General features: G+C 39.2%; 1 protein-coding gene across 1 annotated transcript; it reads right to left on the reverse strand.

Moving 5' to 3' along the window:
- Positions 1–8,047: 8,047 nt before the first annotated feature.
- On the reverse strand, positions 8,048–16,650 carry pitx1 (paired-like homeodomain 1). Its single transcript, XM_079354981.1, has 4 exons — positions 16,587–16,650; positions 13,631–13,780; positions 12,418–12,620; positions 8,048–9,514 (listed from the first exon to the last, which is right to left on the reverse strand). Exons 2-4 carry the CDS (start codon positions 13,773–13,775, stop codon positions 8,966–8,968), a joined length of 897 nt encoding a protein of 298 aa, XP_079211107.1. The 5' UTR covers positions 13,776–13,780; positions 16,587–16,650; the 3' UTR covers positions 8,048–8,965.
- Between the last annotated feature and the right edge of the window lie 1,191 nt (positions 16,651–17,841).

The raw sequence follows: 17,841 nt of genomic DNA on the forward strand, positions 1-17,841 counted from the left end.
AAGAAACCTTGAGCAGCATAAAAGCTCTTTGGGGTTTTTCCAAGTAGCTGTTGCATGATAGCAGCCCAAATTTCCATCTAGTATGTTACATACTGTAATTTCACTCCCTGACTGTGTGGGGATGGCTTGATGTGCAGACCAGTAGTTGCAATCTGATACTGCCAAATAAAGATAACAAGGTCTTAGAAAGTCAATCTTGACTTAAGTCTGCTTTTAGAGTCTCCAGGGGGAGTGCACAGGCCAGCGTTGAGCATGTGGGCTCGTCTGTTGTAGGATTTGCTGCAGACACACCGCTGATAGTAATCACACTATGCGGTCGATGCCAGAAAGCAGCCAGGAGCTTAACATTAGCAGAGACATTTGTATGACATTAATTATTTGATCAAATGCACCCCATAACTGCTGGACGATGGCGGACTCTTCTCATCTGTGTGAACAGAAACACATTGTTGTCTGTTCTGTAGATAAATGGCAGTTTCACGCTGTCTTCTTCCATTTAAAAGACAAGTTGTCAGTAGAGCTTTTTTAAGGAAAACCCCCCCACATTTTCTCTGGGATATGAGGTTCACTGTATTGGTTGTCATACAGTGAAGTAAAATATCAGAAACAGAGAGGCTCCAGACATCTGTTAAACCAGTCTCTCTTGAGCCAAGAGCAATGATCGTTCAGCTTATTGATGATGTGTTATTTTTAAGCTTGTCCAGTAGTATGTTAAAATGATAAAAATAAAGGAAGATGACGACTAATCTGTGCATAAAAGATTGTAATCAAAAACATGTAAAATCCCCAAATTGTTATGGTTACTGTAAAAAAAAAAGAAGCAAACTGCAAAATTAAGTTGTTTTTTGTTTTTACTGCCCTTAAGCCTAACAATGCTTTGTGATAAATGCTAATGTATAATTACAAACATTGGCTAATTAGCACTTAACAAAGAATACACATTGCCAATAGGAATGTTGCTAAGTACCTCAGAAACAAAAGCCTTACACATGATGGATGATGAAGCTACAGTAAAAAAGTAATGCTATCCTCTTATTTAAAAAGATGTTGCAATTGGAAAATTAGTGAATCACTCAATTTAGTATAGAGGCTCAACCTTAAGCGACAAGCAAGAATGCAAAAGTAGTCCATGCAAAAAAAGTTTATGACCACACACCAATCTACACCAATCTAATAACGCTGAGTGCTAGTATACGCCATGCACTTAACATTTAATACTTTACTACCAAGCCCAGTCTGCCCTAAGTTTCGATTTTCTACATCTCCAGAATTCCTCAGGTCATTCACCACCAAATGCAGTAACAGTGCTGTTCAGGTTTTTGTTTTTAACCCCTGCTCCCTGACAGTAACCATGCCAACAAGTGCTGCTAAAGAGTTTCGTTAATTTAAGAAGTCACATAACCTGCTTCCTTTAAAATAAATAGAGCATGTTTATCCAGATCCTTCTTACAGTAGACCTTTTCTTTACTCCGCCACCCAAGCACAGGCACACACAGACACAAACTTGGCTGTGAAGTCACTTCTGTTCGACGCAGCACAGCCACTAATCCCAAAATGACTGTCATGTGTCAGCTTTGTCAGAATTACTTGGGTATTGAAACACAGTCTTGGCTGTAAATAGATCATTTTCTCAGGAAACATATAATTATAATAATTGATGCTGTTGTACACTGGCTTGAAACAGCATGCAGTAATAAGTCGGATGCTCTTTCTGCTATGTGATCCACTATATGGTAATAAATCTTGTGCTCTATAAATCAAATTGTATCTCTTTGCTGCACCCAATAAATGCCAGCTTGACAGAGAGGAAAAATATGCAACCCATAGCTGTTTGAAACATTAAGATGATCTAGAAGAAGTGTGTCGTTCAAGGATTTCATTCGGAAACAATGGAAGGATGGTACTCTAGATCCAGTATAAGATACAATAAAAACGATCATGTTATTATACAGAGAAGGTGATCGGCTGCAATCTAGCATGTCTCCATTACCTGTACACCTCCAGGACCCTGAGGTGTACAGGTACGATCGTGTCCGACCCCTCTCACTCCTGCACATGGACTGTTTGAGGCTGCGGTTCATCAGGACCAAAACCTCTCGCCACAAGAACAGTTTCTTCCCCTCAGCTGTCAGCCTCATGAACAATGTCCCTGCCTCCCCCTCCTCCCACATAACAGACTCTCCTCAGCCCCACAGTCAGAAAACATCACAGTAATGTGAAGGCTCAAACTTCTTTCTTTCTGCGATACATTAACACTCGCTGGACTTTAAAATTCTTTTCTTTCATGCTCCCTTTGTACAGATAGTGTTTTTTTAATAATATTTTTATACTTGACTTTTTTTTTAAATTTAATTTCATATATTGGTCATTGCTCCTCATATTTTGTTTTATCTAAGTACTTTCTTTTGCACCAATACACAAGACAAAATGCTCAGATATGTAAATTGGCAATAAAAAAAACCCGATTCTGATTGATAGAGTTGTCAATATATTCCATGGTAAAACTTTTTTGAATAACTCATCTGTTTTTCTTTTAGAAAGGTTAAACTTCAGATTCCAAAACAAGTGTGTGCACATCTTCCCGTCCCCGTCCGACGGCACGCACCCATCCCCCTGGGTCCATTTCTGAAGCATCAGATGTGGGGTCCAGCCATGAGCAGCTTGACTCGCAGGTTCATAAGAGGACAGGAGAACTACAAGATCAGGCAGGAATAAAGAGAACAGCATGCAAACAGCAGGTTACTTTGTCTTTCCCAGGATGATAAGTTGTTTATTTGGTGCCTGTTTCAATGCAGTGTTGATAACGTGATGGGATATAATGACTGGGGTTCAGTACATTGTGTTTTATTTTGAAATTTAAAAGATGCTGTATACACACACTCATTCAGTTCCCTCCAAATAAATCCTTGTAGTGGACTCTACCACATGTAGGGGAGCTCACTATAACAACACACATAGACGAACAACGTGACTACATTTATATTCACATTTTATACGGTATTGTTTGCAAACCCTTTCGAAGTTTCTGTGCTTAAATTAATCAACAACAATCTGAAATCAGAACCATTTGGGCTGATGACTAGAAACAAGATTAGCAACAAGGTAAGATGCATGTGTTCATTTTTCCAACTGTGAACTGCAAAAGTATCTGGTGTTGCTACAGGTCCACCTGAAGGTGTGTTTGATTCTTTGTATAACACTGACTTACAATGGCTAAAATAACTGTAAACTGTGGAACCTCCTATAGCTCAAAGATACAAACACAATACATGGGACATCTTGTGGAGGGAAACGTCCATATCCTTTAGTCTGCAGTTAAACAAATACAAGTTTCCTCCATCACAACCCACAACCTGGACAAGAGTGAGAAGCAGCTGTTGCTAACACACTTATGGGTCAGGGAGACAGTTAGCATGCATTGCTAGTAATTTCACTCATGGTTTCTCTTTTTTCTTTAAAAACAAAATACTTACCTCAGCATTTTGGATACTGCTTACCATGTGATAAAATGATGGTGTTGCTGAAGTATGCTGTAAATAACAAAGCTATGAAAAATGATCTTCACAATGAGGGCCTCTTTCAAACAAAAGGGTGAACCTGTTTTGCCCTCATACCCTTCTGGAGTCTTTCCTAAGTCCATAATAAGCTCTGATGAAGGCTATCATGCTAAAATGTTTGCTGGTTCAATAAATGGATAAACTAGAGAGGAGTCAACTTTGTCCGGAAGATCTTAATGTATGCTAACTTTTTATCTTTGGATATTATTCTTTGTAATTCTTTGGATATGTTTTAACACCACAAACAAAATGTAATGTAATCATCACAACATAGTTTAATAACAGTTGAGTCCACTAAAATATAGACTGCTTTGTCATTTAAATCATTGCTAAATCAAAAACAGTCTTATTTAATAATAGCTTAAAGTCTTGTGCACTGGGAGTGTGGTCTCCCTGTGACCCCGTTCAAAGTAAATGTGTAGGATTCAAAGTTTGAAGGATCTTTAGATGGATCCTATGTAAATGCTACAATAACTGTATTGTCCCATTTATATGGTTTTGATCAGTTAAAATAATATACACCATATATTTGGTAAGTTAAAATAATATTTTTGGACGTGTCAGGCTTCAATTCTCTAAATAAAATAACAATTCTGAGTCTGAGTTTTAAGATTGACTGAAGCAAACATGGTGATGTTACCAAGAGGGATATGAAGCCCAGCCCTGTGGAAATGTGTTGTTCTGTTGCTGCAGCTGAACAAGTAACATAAGTAATGTTTTTGCAGAATTTGTAGCATTTCTCCCATAGTCAAAGTATCATATATTGAAAAAGATTATATGTTAAGACTGTAAGAAGGTGACTTAAGGGTTACACAATGTGCTATATATTTGAAAATAATGCTTGGACCATAAAATTCAGCTGTGCCATACAATCAGTGTTTCTATTGTTGTGTTCCCCTCATTTATAGCAATGATCATACGTGCATGAAACACAGAAACAGAATCACTCTTCTTATTGAACATTAGGAGTCTTGGGTCTCTTAGTAGTGCCAGTTTCCAGTGAAAACTCAGAGATGAGAGATTATAACCAGAAGTGTTTTTGAAACTAGAAGTAGCCAAACATCTTAGTTACAGTCTGTGCTTTTTGAGTTTCATGCATTAATCCAAAAGCAATCAAATGTAAGCAGCATATCAGGATTCAGCTTGTTGGTTCACTTTAGTGTGAACTGTTCTGTTCTGTTCTCTGCGAGGTGGAGATTGGAAACAACTCAAGGTAAACTATTTTAGAGGCAGACAATTTTGAGATAGGGACCATTGTGTTTCAGAGATTTTTTTTTATCCAAACCATGCAGTAGTTTTTGGACGGAATGAATTCAAACAATGTTTGGCATCAAAATCAACTTCCCAAGACTTCAAACACCCGAGATAGATAAATGAATAAGTCATCTATCAGTTCAACTCTGTTGTCATTTATTCAAAGGCCTGCACTCTATTATAATAAAAGCTTAAAGATGTTCATTACCAGTCTTTTACATGTTTGAGGTTTTTGCCATCTTCATTTCTAAATTAAATTTTAAAAAAATAAAAACTCATAGCTTCCTGGAAGACCAAAAGCAAATGTGTAATTCTTAACAACTGTAGTTGTATGAAAAAACAAAAAAAACCAGTTACATCCGATTTCTGTATTTCACATTATAGTTTTTAGAGTGTAATAGCTGCCCTACACATCAAGATAAATTCAGAGAGAGACTGATACTTCCCTCAGACCCCTGCTGCTATTGTTTGATTACAGCGTACGTACTGTATGTAACGTTACATAGTCTAGGTAGGGCTTCTGAACCAAAGGTCTGAATCTACAAAAGATTACTTGGTGTGTTTACAGCAGGTAGCAGCTGCAGGATAGGTTTAAGGATCACCTGGTAGTGCTACAGCAGCAGAAGCCTCACAGACACTTAGTAGCGTTGTATTTATGACTGAGGTAGGCCTCACGTTTGGCAGTGATTAATTGTTTTCTTGATTAGGGTACTCCAGAGGGCTGTGGTTATAGAGTCAGAAGTCAGAAGTGTAGTTGTATAAAATATAAAATTGGAGGGCTGTTATAATGGTTTCTTTATTTGTTTTTTTTCTACGCCCATCCGCTTAAATCCCCATCAGGTCTAAGTTCAGACATGGCCAAATTAACTGATATGGATATCTTCTTTAATCTTTATTTATTCATCAAAAACAATTCATTATCTTCGCCATTGAAGAACAGGGGAAGCTAAAGTAATAGAAGTTGATAGATGGTGTCACCAAGAGGGATGAAGACATGAAGCCCAGTCCTGTGAGATTCATGGATGTGGAAATGAGATGCTTTGTTGCTGCAGATGAAGTAACATAGAAAATGCTTTTGCAGAATTTGTAGCATTTTCCCTGTAGTAAACCTGCCATCTATGAAAAAAAAAAAATATGTAAATACATAAATGTAAAGACTGTAAGAAGGTGACTTAAGTTTTAAAGTCTTCACTGAAGAGAAGGGACAAGACAAATGATGGTATGAAAACATCATAAAGCAGTGCCTTCTGAGCTAAAGCAAACTCTGTAACTACTGGCGTGATTGGTGGAATAAATTCATGTGTGCAACTTTTGAAACCTGGCGCATTGCCCTTCTAAATGATGACAAGTTATGGTAGGCTACTGCATTTTATTTATTTTTCTCATTCATCTTTATTTGTAAGATCATTCCCAACATTTTTTTTATTCATTTATTTATTTTAAATCTCAGATCCTGAAGTGACTTCTTAGGAAACTAATATTGATTATCAGAAATGTTGTTTTGTTCTTAACCTTGCTTTTATTGTCTGAAACTCTCACAATATTGCATCTTACACACACGCGCTCGCGCACACAGACATTATAACGTATTCAATTAAGTAATTATCTTGAGAGAATTGTGGTTTAACACACTCACCAGCACAATAGCCTATTATTCCCTTTCAATACCCTCTTTATATCGCTAATGATTCAGGTGATGGCGGAAACTTGCCAAGTAGAGGAACACGAGTTCAAATATTTACCTGTAACGCGACGTCTTGAACTTTGCCCTCCTAGTGCAGGCGCGTTCATGTTAACGCGCGTTTTTAACCGGAAAGAGGAATTATGGGTATCATTTACGACGCGCTTTGTTATTGTTACCAATCACCACAAGCCATCAGTGCGATTTGGCCTCCCGACAAACATTTCCAAACCAAAGCGGAGAGTTACAGTTACAAGCAGTGCGCATACCGCCCTGAGTAAACGTTGTACCCCTCAGTGAACGCGGACGCGCCCAAGGAAAGAATTTAAGCCCGCGCACGCTGCTGGTACTGTTGTGACTTGTTATGAATGGTGGGACAGACGACAAGGAGGTCAAAATATTTATAACTAAGATACAGAAGAAAATGAGTACAAGTGTTTGGATCTATAATAGGCTAAATAAGAAAATATGGAGGCCTGTATGATGTTTTGCACTGCGTATGAACAAATATCTTGAAAATGTGGCTACAAACTCACAACGTTTTAAGGATTATTAAGGAAAAATATTAACCCCCCCCCCCCAAAAAAAAATAGAAAGAAAAACACTACTTGTGTCAGAAAAAAACAATGTTAGACTATAATTACAAGGGCGTTAAAAAGCGAACTTTAACTGACTTTTCAGACACGCTACAGATACAATACTGAAGGCTGTATGACTTTAACAAAATGGGTCACTTATTCATTATCAATAATCATTAAGTAAAAAATACACTTCACTGACGTATATCAATAATCTAAAATTAGGTGAGATTAAAGATCCATTTCAGATGTCAAATTCACCTAACAGCCAACTGAAGGCACCAAGCATTGAATGGTCAGGCCGTATTTAGAGCAAGAGTATTTGTCCATCTGACGTAATAAGTGAATCTTTAGTGTCACAGACACATTCAGGCTCTAATATAATCCTTAATTGGCTCAAGTGATAGTTTACCAAAGTACGCCATTTGAAAAAAAAAAAAAAGGTTTATTCAAATGGTTCAAAGTGTGATTCTCCCAGCTACCCTCACAGAGAGCATATCAGTCAAAACACAATCTTTCCCCTGCATATGCTGCACTAATATCTACATTATGGTGAGTAATATAGATATGGGGATTTCTGCAGGTGTCAGAGAACAAGATATGGTATTGATTTAATAAGTGATGTTTGCATTGTGACAAACTTGCGAGAGATTGTCCTCCAAGGAGGTGTTAGAGGCAATTTAGTGTGCATGTTGTGACACTCAAGTCAGTTTTAGCCTATTTGGGCTAAAAGGAAGCTTTACAACACAAAACAATTTGACATAATCACTGAAGGATTAGACATAGCTATGAAAATAAATATGATACTGATAAACCTATATTTGGAGATTTTTAAAATAACATTTAAAAACGACGAGATTATTCAATGCAATTATTGAATAATACTTAATAAACTAGCCCTTAATATAAAGTAAGGCTAATAACCCTGATCCTATAAAAAAATTCAGAGGGTTAGACATTACAAGGTGCGTGTTAACTCGCATTTCAGAAACATTCCCTTTAAAAGTTTTTTTTCCTGAAATTATGGACATAATGAAAAATGTGTCTGTGCGTTATAATCTTGGTTATATAATTTTGCTTCTCAAGAACATGACCACTTTATCTCAGCACGTTAATCAAAGACGTCTCTAAAACATATAGGCCTAGTAGGTACACCTGTATTTTCCTGGAGTTTATTCAAACAAACATGTTACCATAAACACATGAGGACTTTGGTTCACCTTTCTGTGTACATCTTAGTCGGACCAAGTCTTACATTATCGTACAAAACACGTTGCACTCAATTTAAACATGCGGGGTTGTCTATTTCAAACAAGAAACATTTAAAAGTAAAAGTCACTGAATCAGAGGGAGGCAAACGGGCCGCTGGCACCCTGCATAGACTGATAACAGTAAGCACACAAAAGCAGCCTTTGTAATATGTACAATTGTGGGTAGATTTGTTTTACTCGAGTGTTGATTTATGATATGCTCGACATTTTAATTTAGTTAAACTCTTGATTTTGTCGAAAACATGAAGGCCCCGCCCCCTTCTGGTCTTCAATAGCAAGCACATGAAGAAAAAATAACAAACATCCCATCATCTGTTTTGATGATAAGCCTGTATATTTTTACATTTATATATTTACAATGCAGCAATGTAACACGTCTTCATCATTTAAAAAATCCCCCCAAAAATGGACATTTCAATTGATGTGCAAGTTCCTTGGTAAACACATAAAACCCGCATTATCCACATTTCTCTTTCCGTATTATTTGAAAGGTGTTTGCAACTTATCCGTTTAAGTTGTCTTTGATTTTTTTTCTCTCTCAAATCCGCAGGTCGCCTCTAAATTCTCACACGTGTCTGTTTATCACATATACTTATTTATATTAGTAAGAATACAACTGGCCCGTCAGCTGTTGTACTGACACGCGTTCAGACTCGAGCCCGGGCTCTGCAGGCCGCTGTATCCAAAAGTTGGGTGCTGTTTGGATTTCAGTCTGAGGGTGGCCAGGCTGGAGTTGCAAGTGTCCCGGTAAACGCTGTAAGGAGAGCCGGGAGGCCCATACGGACACGCGGACGATGACATAGCCGAGTTGATCCCGGAAGTGCCGATTCCGTTCAGGTTGCTAATGTTGTTGAGGCCAGGAGTGGGCATGCCTGGCACGGCGGAGTGGCCCATTCCGGATGCCATAGTCATGGAGGAAATGGAGTTGGGCGCGGAGAACATGGACTGTGAGGTGAGCGGACTCATTGAGTTGAAAAAGGTGAAATTCTTTGTGGAGAGCGGCGCCGGAGTGAGGCCTTTGTTGGTCCAGTTGTTGTATGTGTAGGCAGGGTACATGTCGTCGTACGGCTGCATAAGGCCGCTGAACTGCGGCAGGTAACTGTTCTTACACAGGTCCATCTGCTGGTTCCGCTCGCGCTTCCTCCATTTCGCCCTCCGGTTTTTGAACCACACCTGCAGTGAACACACACACACACACACACACACACACACACACACACACACACACACACACACACACACACACACACACACACACACACACACACACACACACACACACACACACACACACTGTTAGTGATGCGGGTAGGCCTACTGTTTTTCTGATAGGCTTGCACATGACCGTTCTTTCAACTTTAAATCACCAAGTTTTTGAATGTACAAAGTTACTAAATCGAGCCAGGTTTCCTATGGCTAATAAAATAGAAAGGGCTGGAGTAGTTTTTCTGAGCACTTTGAGGCCAGCAGCATTAGTGTTACTTCCTTCGAGGTGTGCCGATGTAAAAGATACAGAATACATAAAAAAGATGATGCCTAATTCTTTTAAAATGCTTTTCAGACAAGCGATTATTGTCAATTCTTGAGGGTCAACCATTTAAAGGCGCACTGAAAAATCCTCACGGTTTTGACGCAGTGATGGACAGGGCTTAATGCAACATCTGTTGAATGGTCTCAGATGCCTAAATTTGTTTACATCAGTTTATAAACACGGTAACAGTAGGCCTGTCATGCGTTGGGAATAAATCACATTTGTTTATTTAAACTAAGACGGTGTCTTTCAAAAACATAAAAAAAAAAAAAATCAGGAAAGAAAAAAAAAGACCTTGTTCCTGAGTGAAATGTTTGACAGTCGTGATTTCAGGATTTTATCTAATATTTGTTACCCTCTTATTTTCATTGTATGCCTTCAAAAACATTTAATGCAGGTTTGCTGGTGAAATTTTGAAAGTTTAACACATAGGCGGGAGGTGAAAATATAAATGTGTAGCTCGTCAGTTACATTAATTTAAGTTGTTAGTGGAGTAAGCTATTTTGTTCGATCAAGGGGATAAAAGAGCAAAGAGTCATCCAAAAGAGTAAATTTGTTTTTTAATTATGTCGAAGTCGAAGAAACTTTGACAATTTCACAGGCTGTTGCCTAATTAAAAAAATGAATACCAATGGCTAAATGTATTTCGGAACTTTATGACATAGCTTAAACCTAAATAGAAATATTGAAAAATAATGAAAAATAGTCCGATAGCCGAACTTTGTTTTCTTAAATTCCATCAAAATTAAACTGTTTTTAATTGCATTCATATAAAATTGACGCCGACATGTTTTTTTTTTTAATAGCATAGGCCGAGCTCTGTCTGAGGAGAAAATCAGAAAAACGCAGCCTGCATTTCTTGACTTCTTAGTAGGCCTAAATCTTGACAGAACCTCCGTCAGTCTGCACTCTGAGCTCTTTTTATTTCTAAGCGACAGTTTACAACTGGCGAACTTGCCCTGTCCAGCAGGCTTCTCAACGGAGCAAGAAGTGGTGGATAAATTGTCCACAAAAACGTTAACTATGTGAGAGCTGAAACTCACAAGCTGCATTTCAAACAAAACACCGTATTTCCCTTCACGCAAAAATATATCCCTGTCGGTATAGGCTATACACACAAACGGGCAAAAACAAGCGTTCCATCAAGGCATGGTTGCATCCAAAAAAGTGTCTCCACATATCTCAGTACAACTGGATATTTGTCATGCACGATAAAACACAAGTGGCATTTAAAGGTCAAGTCCAAACACTTAAAAATGTCAAAACATCTTATTAAATAGCTTTACAAAAATATTACATCCATAAAAAATGCTCAAGATTGCGTTGTCTCATGAAGCGCTCTTAAAATGTTTTTTGGTGTGTATTATTACGGTGAATTTGTCAAATATGAGCCGCCAGGCGCCAGCTACTGTCAATGAAAAACAACTATTGTTTTGTGTTTAACGCATAAGAAGCCAATATGAATACCTACATGTAAACAATGTGTGGGGACGTGTCCATTCTTTTTAGTAATTTGATGGCTTAGTGTACCAGTAAAATCGGAGCCCATTAACAGAAATAAAGTCTAGATCAAAAATACATCTTTAAATATGGTCCCTGAATGAAGAATATAATGTTGTTCCGAGAGCGCTGATCCAGTCTCATTTGGCTGCATCGTCTCCTCCTCGGGGATAATTATGAACCCGAACTGTGTTATGTCAAAAGACAAATCCCTCATTGGCTCGATTAGCAGCATGCACGGACACACTCTCAACGGCAATGTATTTCTATCCAACAAAACAAATCGTAACAGAAAGCTTTCACAATAAGTGTACATGGTATTCACAATGTTTTATGTGCAGCTTTACCAGAATTAGAAAAAGAAAGGTGGTGAGAATTACGCTCGTGTTTAATCATGGAACACTCGCACGGAAAACCCGTCTGTCAGCCCGGGATGGCTGCAACTAAAAATCAGTTAGCGCCACTGTTTGGTCTCGCTACAACATGTCTCTATTTGATCACACATAGTTTCCAGCTGAAGTGTTTAAAGTAACCTTGGTTTTCTATTCTCCAATGCTGCATTTTGTATTTTTAACCCAGGATGTTGTCGTTTTGAAATACGTGGTGAAGCAACAATAAATCACTAAACTAATTGGCCTTCTTACAATGCAGTATAATAGAATTTAAAATATTTTTGTGTTGACTTCCTCCGTGAGAATAAATATTTCTACAGTATTTTAAAATATCGTGATGAAAACAAATCATTAGGTCGTTTCGCCTCAAAATCAGATAGCAAGAAGTCACCACGTATTCAGCGAATCCATCGGATGACTCTGATATTAAGCCATTAGTTGCACATTTGTGAATTAAATATATTTACTGTCAGAATGGTTTTTCCCCTCTTTCTAATTTTCGTCAGTGTTATAGGTTTTATTTTCCTGGCGTGTTCAAATTCTTTAAATTATTTTGAACATTTTATAAGAATCCTGTCACACAAAGCTGCTTTAATTTACTGTCTTTGCGCACTTATGACGCACACTTTACGCACAGCCTGCTGGTCTCTTACCCGGACTCTGGCCTCGGTCAGATTGGTCCACACGGCGATTTCCTCCCTGGTGCTCATGTCCGGGTAGCGGTTCCTCTGAAAAGTTGCCTCCAGCTCCTGCAGCTGCTGGCTGGTGAAATGAGTCCGCTGCCGCCGCTGCTTCTTCTTCTTAGGATCGTCCGCGTTCCCGTCATCGCTCCTTTGTTCAGCGCTCCTCTCCTTTTCTGTGGATCAGAAATCCGAGTGAAAATATGTGATTCTCCAGGTATAATGTACTCTAAATATCATTCAAATGAGGGAACTACACCACACATGCAACAAACTTCTGGTAGAACTAAGATAAATAGCCTGTCAGCTTAAAAGAAACCAGAGCTATAAATAAGTTGTATTAAAAAGATCCATAACAAATAATTACCAGAGGAGAAGTGACACATTAACCAAATATTTACAAACATGTCTGGAACTTTACATGGACCCTTTCAAACACAGTCAGATCTGCCTTTTTATGCGCTGACAGATAAATATGACTTTCTTTACAACAAGGTCTGCCCACTCTTATCTCCTCACTGCTATCGTGTATTCTTCTTGTCCTAACAAGGTCGCCTCGTTAAACTGAAGGGTCAACACGTGCAAAGGTTAATCACGAGAAGGGAATAGTTTCTTGAGATTTTGCCAGACCAAAAGGAACCATCGAACAGCGACTCCTTTTTTAAATCCCAACCCCGTGAATAACAAAGAAGACGTGACTAATTTAAACAGCTTTCAGATTATTTAAGAGAATGGTGAGCATCGACCTGTTGACTTTCAGTTGATGCACAGGCCTAATATTTAGTTTAATGCATTTACGGACAGCAAGCCTCTGTCCTGCATTTTTGTGTGGACAGACCCGGGGATTCTGCCAAGTGTTTGATTCAGCACAATAAACACAAATGGGGTCGAGCTATACCAAACTGGACTACATTCCACTTTTAAGTCCAAGTTAAGTTTCGTAACATTTATCCATGCGCACTATGCACAAAAACACACGCAAAGAAACCGCGAGTGGGTTGAGAAAAGTCGGAACCTTTAACTTTGAAATGAACACAAAATGTTTCTTCTTTTCCGTTTGCGCTAAACTAGTAGAAGCCTCCGTGAAAACTTGTCGTAAACGAGCTTGTGGAGACTTGAAAGTAAACTGTTATTGCACCCAGAAGAAGGGATCGAGCCCTCTGATAAAGTCCTTCTTATTGTATACCTGCCAGTTCTGTTTCTGAAGACTCGCTGCTTGAGTTCTCTAACGTTTCACGGTTGCTGTTGGAGGTTCTTGGTAAATTAAAAGCGGTGGCCACGTCGCGGGGCGGCGGTGCTCTCACGGCCTCTGCGATTCTGTCCAAATTCATCCCACCTTGAAGAGAAGGGTTTGTAGAGTAAGGAAACGGGGTGAATCCTTGGGTGCACAACGCTTGTTCCCCTTGAACGGCTAAAAAAATCCAACCGCTACCATAGACACACACCACGACATAAGTCGATGAGCCCCGTCGGGAGAATTCCCACTAAAGTTTGTTCTTCCACGAATGATCAGAACTCGGAAATGATACAACATATCCCCTTTCCTCTCCTCATTGACAGCAGTATGCTCCTCTTCTGTCCGTTGAAGGGGAGAGCTTCTGTCCGATGTGACCAAGGGGAAGCTCCGACTCACACAAGAGACACACCCATCTCACCTCCCCAAAATGACCGAGTCCCACCCACTAAATCTGCCCGCTGCAAGAAAAAAACCTAGCAGACGAGATAGTCTGACGTCAGCTCCAGCAAGTGAAAAAGTCGTGCCATTCAGTATGGATGTCTGGTTTTGTCGCAGGCAAATCCGTATATATATATATATATATATATATATATATAATATAATATAATATTATATTATATTATTACGAAATAATCCATCCAGGCAAATGCCCCGTTTCTTCCAAGAAAATGTACCTTTTACAGTATTTGGCAGACTTAAAACTGGCATGAGAATATTGACCTCTTAACGGAGGCATTTCTTTTTACAGCGTTCTGTCGCTTTTTTCAAGTGCATGGCTGTGCGCAATGTAGCGCTTTGCTGTCCGAGTGAAAGGGGCCTTTTATTCGGGCAGGCATGTTTGTAATTTGTTCATTGAAATGCAGCTGGGTGCGCAAACACACAGAGCGCGCGCACAAACACTGCTCCACACAATGTATATCTCGGATATGTACTGAGTTGAATAAACATTTGCAATCTATTGTGGGTCTGCCCCGTTACTGTTTCCTTTCTGTATGATGTGGAGATTACTGTGTATGAATGGTTCGAACTGTAAACTGTTTCTCAATATTAGCTCTTTGTTTCAACACAAATAAACATTCAGGAATAAAAATAACATCAGTCAGATCAGAGCTCCCATTACTGTACTTAACACACGGTGTACCAGAGTGCTCTCTCCAGCAAATAATGTGAATACAGCTTCTGAAAGATCCCAGGGAAACAGGCTATGAGTGAATAAAAAGACTACATTTAAAGTAGGTTATGAAGTCAGAGAGTAGTCGGATTATAATCTGTTACCCCTGACACGCATGCACAGCATTGGCACTGACTTAATTGAGTGCAGCATGTGTCTGCGTGGAGAGCTGCAGAGCGTCATCCAGATGTTGACTTGCTCTCAGTGTGTGCTGATTTGAAGTCAAACATTAGAAAACTTGCAGTATTGCAGGAGCTACAAACTATATCTGTGTCAGAAAACACAGAGGTTAACCTTAATTCTCTTTTGCTTGAGTTTTGTTTTCAGGGTGGTGTCAGGTGAGGACTCTATGTCTCACGATTTAATTAGGCTGTAGCTGACACATCTTGGGGGTTAAAGGTGTTTTTATTATGGAAAAATAATAGCCTTCATTGTTTTAGAAAATGAATGAGACTCTCTTTAGATTATTTCATGTATGGGTCCAAAACTCAAACAAAAATGGACTTTAATGCGGTCTAAGGTATGTGTTCATTATACGCACGTTTAGATCTCACACTTGAGTCTTTAGTGTTGTACGTATAGCATTTAATTAAATAAATGACTTTCATGAGGAAAATCGGATCTGAGTGCAGAACATGAAGAAAAGGATTTGGCTTCCTCATAACGTGGACAACAGTCTTCAATCGAACAAATGTGGACCTTTAGGTCACATATCTTTTCCACTTTTTTTTAATCTTCGCTGCAACTTGAGCGCAGCTGACCTGCTGACTCGCAGTGGGCCTTTATGTGTCAGGTTAAACGCGCTCCAGCTCAGACCTCATCGTCCGAGACCCGGACTATCACCGGCGCCAGTCCTCGAACGTTTTGGGCCTTTGTATGGCTGTGACTTCTGACATAAGATCCCCGTCCAACCTGAAAACTCCCCTGAAGGCCTTTTCAACTGACAATTGTGCAAATTCTCGACAACCACTTTGACTTTTTCAACCTATATATACTTATTTCTTCAATGTTTTACAAAACATAGGTCTATAACATAGGTTAAATGAAGCTTTAATTATTATTCAGGATTACTTAACCACTTTTAGACTATCCCGTTAGAGACCTGTAATAAATTCTAGATACTCTTTCTGAGTGGGTAAAAAGGGATCTTTTGACAAATTCACAGGGAAAAACTCACCTGCAGCAGCTACGTGGGACTACAACGATAATGTGCAGATATGACCTCAAGGACCTGAGCGCAGGTGGCATTTACTATGCAGTTTGTGAAACTCTAAATCGGTCACTATAGCTTTTAGGTTACTGCATTTTGCGCGTACAGCTCTTGCTCATTTATGACACTTCAAGACTCTAAAGTGGTGTTTAAACTCCATGCAGATGTTAAAAAAAACTTTTCAATTTGATCTAAAAATCAGAGCAGCACAGGAGGCCTGTTGTAGGAGGCTGACTATTTGAAAACCAACGGAATATACAGGATTTTTATCACATGGACACAGTCCTGTAGGTCCTCCATCTGATATCCGGGTTGATAGATGGCAGCCTAATCTAAATACTCAACCTCCTCAGCCCGCAAACCGGCCCGCGCGTCTAGAGGGGCACTTGCGTGTGATGGATGACTTAAAAAGCCTTTCCATCCGGCGGGACAGGTTAAAGGCCAGTAGCAATGCAAACACTCATATTTTTCCGCCAAGAAGTAAAAATAAACTTGGTGAACGCCGTTAATTATAAATGAAATACAGTCCTGATGTGTTTTTGTCTCTCTTCTAGACAAAGTGAAGCCACGACCACTGTAGCATACAGAAAATGATGGGTGGCAAAGCAACAGTGGAGCTGTAAGAGGACACGGTGGGTAACTGGAGAACAACACAGCTGATTGTTCCTATTGGTGACTGTGTTCCAGCTCGGGCCAGGACCTGTTTGACCTACAGCCTGACAACCAACAAACAACATGACAGAGAAGGGTACAGGCAACACTAGCCATAGGATTCCCTATGATGCGCTCTCATTAGGCCTTATCCTAATGTAGTTTACAGTTCACAGTGGCCTGTTGCTACTGTGGAAATTATGCATAAAGAAAAATCAGTTTGAAAAAAAATCCTTGAAAAAACAGATAGGCTATTTATCAAACCCTGGACCCTTGTTTTAATTCCTCTGATAAGCATGCTTGAAAATGCACGTTTATTTCGATAGTATATTCCCCTTCGGCAATGGCACTCTCTTTAGCCTGAATGTCCTCACATATACAAACACAATCATTAATGAATCACAATTAATTTCATTCAACCAATTTGCCTTTATAAAGTTTTAGGTTTCAAGTTAATTAATGATTAGCTTTTTTTATCAAGCAATCAAACCGAGGAGTGCTGTAAAATACAGTAGCTCAGTCTGTAGGGACTTGGGATGGGAACCGGATGGTCGCTGGTTCAAGTCCGGAAATTGGTGTGGTTGCTGGAGAGGTGCAAGTCCACTTCCTGTGCACTGCCGAGATGCCCCTTAAGCAAGGCACCGAACCTGTGGGTAGCCCCCTCACTCTGAGACCTCTCCATTAATGAGTGTCACTATAAGATCCTGTTTGTGCATGAGTGTGTATTTCGGCCTGTGTGTGTTCATGATCATTAAACGGAGTGTAAACGGAATAAAGTATCACATTTGAAATTTGAATTTATATTTACATTTCTTGAGAAGGCATTTAAACATGATTTCAACCACTTCTCCAGAGTCTACCTTTCTCACATGCATGTATTTACATATCCCAAAAACCCTTTATATTTTCAACATTTTACGTCTGCGTGTTTTTTGACCTAAAATTTGGCCTGTTATTAAATCCAGTTTTGTATAAAACCTTCGACTTAAAACATGAACATTGTGTATGTGAAGATCGTGGAAACAGCTTTTTCCTGATTTGAGCTTTTTGTCGCCTGGCTTGATGGTGTTGTAACTGCTGTTCAGCTTTAATATTATTTCCGCGCGCTTGTATTTGCATCTCTTGTTT

This window comes from Symphodus melops (assembly GCF_947650265.1).
Source record: "Symphodus melops genome assembly, chromosome: 11".
Lineage (NCBI taxonomy): Eukaryota > Metazoa > Chordata > Actinopteri > Labriformes > Labridae > Symphodus > Symphodus melops.